The sequence below is a fragment of the Acanthisitta chloris genome, unplaced genomic scaffold (assembly GCF_000695815.1).
Source record: "Acanthisitta chloris isolate BGI_N310 unplaced genomic scaffold, ASM69581v1 scaffold14516, whole genome shotgun sequence".
In the NCBI taxonomy this organism is placed as follows: Eukaryota; Metazoa; Chordata; class Aves; order Passeriformes; family Acanthisittidae; genus Acanthisitta; species Acanthisitta chloris.
The window spans coordinates 14,210-20,614 of record NW_008679839.1 but is presented as its reverse complement, the minus strand read 5'-3'; the positions used below and the strand labels follow the sequence as shown (position 1 = coordinate 20,614).

Here is a 6,405-nt window from a genome sequence, read left to right as displayed (position 1 = left end):
CTCAGGCTGAGGCTGGGGGGGACATAGGGAGGGAGGAGGGGGGGGACACAGCCCCTTCAACACCTGTTTTGGGGCAGGACCAATACTTTTAGGATGGGGTGGGGACAAACCCCCCCAGGCCACAGCTGGGGCCAGGGAAGCAAAGACAGGGCACAGCAGGGATGAAACCACTCGCAGTTTAATTCATTATTACTACAAGAATAAAGGATTCCTGAGAGCCTCTCACAGTTTAATTCATTATTACTACAAGAATAAAGGATTCCTGAGAGCCTCTCGCAGTGCCGAAGCTTTACTGGAGCAGAATCACCCCAAAACCAGGTGCAGAGCCCTGCCCCCCCCAACAGAATTCGAGCTAAAGGCACTGAAGTGCTTAAAAACCAAGATTACAAAGCAATTTTTTGTTTCTTCCCTCTAAAACTCGTAGAAACTTTAATTTTTCTCTATTATTTAACAGCATTTACACAGCCCCATGTGGGGGTATAAGTGGGGAGGGGGGCAAGCTTCTCTTTTATTTTAAAGTCCCCCTGACAGCTGCATCCACCTGCAGCAAGGGGGGGGAGGAATGAACCCCCTGCATGGAAAATAAAGGAGAAAACAAGGAAAAATAAAGAAATCAAGCCCCCAACCAGCTTTCCCCACCCCAAAAAACCAAGGAAAAAACCACAAAACCAAACCAAAACCCAAAATCACAACAGCAGTTGGTTTTTTTTTTTGCTGCATTTTGTTTTTTTTTTTTTTTTTTTTTTTTTTTTTTTTTTTTTTGCTGGGTGTTTTTTTCCCCCCCCCCCGCTTTTAGTGTATGATACAAGTTTACAGGCTGGGTTAGAGGTCATCCATAGGGAAATCAGAGCCCAGAGGCAATTTCTGGAATAACGACTCGTGTGAACACGAAACCCCAGGCACAAAACGTCTTTTTAGTCTGGTTTTTTTTTTTTTGGACATGGTGACAGCCCTGTGCAGGTAAAGCCACACCTGGGCTGAGTACTCACACAGGTGTGTGCGCAGGCATGTGCCACCCCCCGGTTGCAAGCTGTGCCCCAGGAACAGGAGCAGTCGGTAAAGCTGAGTGGCAAGGGGCACAGCAAAGCCCCTCCGAGACTCACCGTCAGCGCATCAGTCCAGAGAAGGATTTGGGAGCAGCTTTACCTTGTTTTCCTTCACCCACAGAGCAGCTGGCATGATCCTGGTGGGATGTGGGGAGACCCCTGCCTTGCCAGGGTTCAGCTTCAGGGAGTGCTGGCACTGCCAGGCTGGCGCTGATCCCACCCAGAGGCATTTTTCGGGCTCGTTATTCCTTTGCCTAAGGAAAATCTCTGCCTCTTCCTTCTCTCCTGGAAGGCTGCGAGCCAGGGCACGCAGTAAGTGTCCCAAGTCCAGCACAGCCCCGGGTTAGTGCAAGTGAGAGTGACAAGGGACCTCACGGGCCCATGGAGGGGCCGACGGAGCCCAGTCCTATTCCAGGAGCCCGGAATTGGCTTCTTCCTGCAGCTCCCAGCAAAACACAACGTAAGCAACATTCCAAATGGAAAGAAAACAAGAAACAAAAAGTGGACTTTGTTGTGACATCGTGACTGACGCAGACTGCACTGGAGAAGTGTCCCCTGATCCACAGGTCCTGCCCAGCTCCAGAGTTTCCCTTGCAGCGTGGTGCATACCGGGAAGAGCCCTGCAGGCTGTGGCGGTGGTGGGGTCATGTCTCACACGAGGACAGCAGTGACAGGAAACAATCCCTTGGTTGCCCCCAGAGCAGGGCAGCAAGTCCGGACGTGGCTCTTCACCTCCCGCTGGATAAGGCAGCTGCAATCCGACCTCTCCCCAAACAGGGCAGGGCTGAGACCACCTAACCGCGGGGGATTCAGGCACGTGGCGTCAGGCCGGATCGTCCCGTCCCGGTTCTCCTCTCCCCAGCTACTTTATCCAACCCTGTGCCCAGGAGGAGGGAGGGAGGGGGAGCCAGGTGGGCTCCAGCCACTTCGGCACAGAGCTCAGTGCTGTGACATACGTGTCTGTCCCTGCTGGGCCAGGCCCTAATTTTCAGGACTGGCATTCTGCCTGGCACGGATGAAGGCCATCCCATGGGTGCGAAAGTGTGTCTTGAGGTTCAGTTGGCTGTCGAAACATCTGCCACACACCTTGCATGACATGACAGTTTGCCGCCGGCCACATGCTGGCTGCCCCCATCCCGTGGGCTGCAGGGCACAGCCTCCTCTGTGTCCCCCGTGCCCTTCTTCTTCTTGTGGGTGATGAAGCGGTGGCGGTTGAGGGACACCTGGGAAGTGAAGCAGAGCCCACACTCACGGCACTGGTGGGAGCTCTCGTCAGTTCGGTGCTGTGGGATATGCTCCTGGAAGTCAGCAGAGCTGCTGGCCAGGTAACCGCACTTGCGGCAGCGTAACGGGGCCTTGCGGTCACCCCTGGGGGTCTTGGAGGGGGGTGTGGTGCTGTCAGGCTCCTCACTGCAGGAGTCACCCTCGTCTGAGGAAAGTTTCCTCTTCCGGCCAGACACCTGCAGAATGGTTCAGAAAGGATTTAACAGGGACCTGATTCAAAAGCAGCTTCTGGCATGACCCAACCTGCTCTGAGATTTCCCCTACAGGTATTTGCTTGGATAAAGGTCGTGGTTGGCTCCAAGAGCTGTGGAACCCTGGCCAAGAGGTTCCCAGAACAGCCTTTGACATGCCCATACCCCTGGCACCAGGCCCCTCACAGTCTGGTGTAGCTCCTATGCAAGCTCCATGCAGGATGGGATATTCCACCTTTTCTTCAGGATGTGGAGGCAGGTGCAAACCAAGCCAAGGTGTGTGGTGATGCCTCCAATCGTGCCACAAACCTCCATAAGCCCCCGAGAGCCACCGGAGCCCCTGTACCTGTGTGGTGCCGGTCCCAATCCGGGCAATAACAACCTCCTGGCTCTTCATCTGGTCGGTCACCTTGATCCCATGTCGCACCTGGATGTGTTTCTCCAGGATGAGGCGGCTGCTGAAGGTCCGTTTGCCCTCCGTGCAGTACCTGCAGGGTCAGAGTGGGAGGTGACGAAGCTCTAGGATGACTGAGCAGCCTCCAAGTCCTGGTCTCCCTGGGAATTCTGGCTCTGACATCCTGACCCCAAATGTGTTCATCCACATCCCTCCACAGGGTATAAAACCCTGGAGTCCCCTGTACCTTCTTTCCCTCCTGCTTTCCAGACACTTCAATCCCCATCATGTTCATGGGCTTTATCTCCCCACCCCAAAACCAACATCCCCCTCTTTTCCACTCCCCCCCAAACCCTGGGGAAGGTGCTGTGGGTACCTGCAGGGATAGACACGCTTGATTCCTTCATGATTCACTCGGACATGCCTCCGGAGGCTGGGAGCAGAGCAGAAGGAACGCTCGCACAGGTGACATGGGAACTTCTTCACTGACTGCAAGAAACAGAGAGACGGGTGTGTCCGGCACCTGGGAGCCGACAGGCTGGAGAGTCAGATCCCACTTCAGTGGAGAAGCTGGATGTGGGAACCTGGTACTCCCTCGGATTCCTGCTCCTTGCCCATCTCACAGCTGTGCACTGGGATAACGAGTACCTGCTCCCTGCTGTCAACCAGGATAGGTAACATCCCTGCTCCTAAAACCTCAACCCCAAATGAGTTTGCCCTGGGGGAGAAGGAACTTGTGTGTCCTGCCCTGGTGCTCTGTAACATTCTCTGCCCACACTTCAAGAGCCGAGCAGAGCTCCTGGGTTCTCCTTACCTTTCCATGGTCCTTCTTCATGTGGGACACATACTCATCACGCTCTGGGAACCAGGAGTGGCAAACACCACAGGTCCACCCATTGCCCTTGGACTTGTTGACCGTCTTGCGCTGGAAGCGGCTGCGCTTGGTCTTGCGCAGCTCTGGGGAGCTGGGGGGGTCGTCCTCCTCCGTGGAAGATGACGATTCCTCGGAAATCTTGGACACAGGGATTTCCATGGGCTCCTGCTTCGGTGTCAGCAGGACAGCTGCCTTCTTTGCCAGGTCATCCTTGGTCTTCTGGGGCTGGTGAGTGTTCTGGGAAGCAAAGATAAGGTGTTAGCAATTGTTCAGGATCAGGATTTCTCCTGAAGGAAGCTAGAAGGAAATCCTGACCACCCATGGGCTTATCATGGAATGGGCTGGATTGGGTTGGAAAGGACATTAAAGACCATCTCATTCCACTGCCCCTGCCATGAGCAGGGACACCTTTCACTAGACCAGGTTATTCCAAGCCCATCCAACCTGGCCTCGAACACTTTCAGAGATGAGATGAATGCTTCCCTGACTGAGCTGTGCCAGAGCCTTACCTTGAGGTGCTCCAGCATGGTGCGTTTCTGGGCAAAGAGCAGCGGGCAGTCAGGACACTTGAAGACGCTGACACGCTGGTTGAGCAGGTGCTGGTCGAAGTGGGAGGAGAGCAGGGGCTTGTGGGTGAAGACTGTGTCACACATTGCACACTTGTAAATCATCCTGTGGGAAGTGAAAACCACCACTGTTGGCTCAGCTTAGGTTTGAATCAAGGGAATCTTGGACAAATCCTTTGGGAAGAGGGTTGAAGCAGCTCTGGGCAAGTCTGACCCATGCCAAGGGATGGGGAAGGAAAATGGAGATGGAAGCTGAGTTATTCCTCAACATCCCACCCACTGAGGATGCTCCCAGCTCTTACAGTCATGGAATCACTTGGGATGGGAAAGCCCTCTAAGAACATGAAGTCCAATTGTTCCCCCGGCACTGCCAAGGCCACCACTAACCATGCACATAAGCACCACATCCAGATGTCTTCAAACACTTCCAGGGATGGTGACTCCACCACTGCCCTGGGCAGTCTGTGTCATGCCTGACTACTCTTTCCATGGAGAAATTCTCCCTAATATCCAACCTGACCCCCCCCGGTGCAACTTGAGGCCATTTCCTCTGGTCCTAGTACTTGTTAGGAGCAACCCATCAGGATGTCACCTCCTGGGGACACTTACTTGGACTGCTGGTTACTGAAGCCTGGGTGCTGTGTGTAGACATGCGCATGTGCGCTGGGAGCCGACTTGAAGGCCATGGGGCAGATGGGACACTTGTGGAACACCTCACAGTGGGACGTCTGGATGTGGGATTTGATGGAGTTAACCCCACCAAAGACCACAGCACAGCTGGGACACCTGGAGAGCAGAGGAGAGCAGGAGGCACAAGGGACAAACAGGACTGGAAAGCTTAGATGTGTCACAGAGATTGGTGACACCAAGTGCAGAGAACCTGGAGCACAAGGGCCCATGCCTGCTCCCTGTCCAACCATGAGATTTGGGATGAGTCCCCGTCCCAACAAACAACAGGAGCCAAACCACTGCCGGGCTCCAACTCCAGTTTGAAACAACCACTCCTGCCCAATGCTGGTGGATGCAAGGCCCAGGCAGCTCATCAGGAGCAGGGACATACTGCAGGAATCTGACACTGCTAGTTGTGACTGAGGTGGGACAGTGTCCAGGAGGCCTCAGAAGGAGGTAAATTCCATCAGGATTAACAGAGTGGCAGCAGAGAAGGAGTAGAGGCAGATGTTCACCCTCAGCAATGTGAGAGAAGGAATGCATGGGAGGGAGAAGGGATGTGAGTGTGTGAGAAGGAACATGGATTCCTGATGCAGATTTGGGACTCCCACCTTGGATCCCAGGATTCCCTGGGTCCCGGTGCCATACCTGTAGCCCACCCTGCGGGAGAAGTGCAGGCAGGACTCCTTCAGGTGTGCCTCAAAGTTGGCCAGGAGGAAGTTGCCACCACACTCAGGACACACGTGGGGTGGTCGGTTCTTGTGCATCCGCTGGTGCGCATTGAAGCTGCAGCGATTGGACATGATCATTGGACATGTCGTGCACACCTGGAGGAAGAAGAATGCAGAGGATCAGCCTGGCAGGGATGTACCTGTACTGAAGAAATGTTAAGCCTTTTTTCCATAGGCAGACACCTGTAACAGCCAAAGCAGCCCTGAGGCATGTGCTGCTGCGGGAAGAGGAGTGCCAGGAGTCTCCCAGGCATGTTTTAGGATCCAGGATCCTAAGTTTGCTTGTGGACAGCTTGCTTGGTAAATCCCAAGGGTGTTTTGCAAGCAGACATGACAACTTTTCCATGCTTTCCATCCCACAGGGTCCCAGTTGCAGTGTATGTGGAGGGTTAGCTAGGACCAGTTGAGGGAGATTTACTGGAGGGAGTGAAGGCGAATTCAAACCAGCTGCCAAAAGCAGTTTGAAACTAATTCCAACTCCATGCAGGGATATGGACACAAGGATGTCCAGGGAGAAGCTGACAAGGAATAAAGGATACAGGATGGGGCTTCTGCTAGCAGCTACCCTGAACGATGGGCTAACCAGGGCAAAGACAGGGCAAGGAGGGAGGGGAGCAGCCCCCAGCAAGATGCCGGTGCCCAAACTGGGG

General features: G+C 54.2%; 1 protein-coding gene across 1 annotated transcript in view; it reads right to left on the bottom strand.

Moving 5' to 3' along the window:
- Positions 1-2,027: 2,027 nt before the first annotated feature.
- ZNF687 (zinc finger protein 687) overlaps positions 2,028-6,405 on the bottom strand; it is an 8,144-nt gene continuing 3,766 nt past the window's right edge. The window contains 8 exon segments of the mRNA XM_009077489.1: positions 2,028-2,144; positions 2,147-2,506; positions 2,868-3,009; positions 3,292-3,404; positions 3,730-4,026; positions 4,299-4,461; positions 4,965-5,141; positions 5,673-5,851. Of these exon segments, the coding sequence (XP_009075737.1) occupies positions 2,028-2,144; positions 2,147-2,506; positions 2,868-3,009; positions 3,292-3,404; positions 3,730-4,026; positions 4,299-4,461; positions 4,965-5,141; positions 5,673-5,851 (1,548 nt within the window).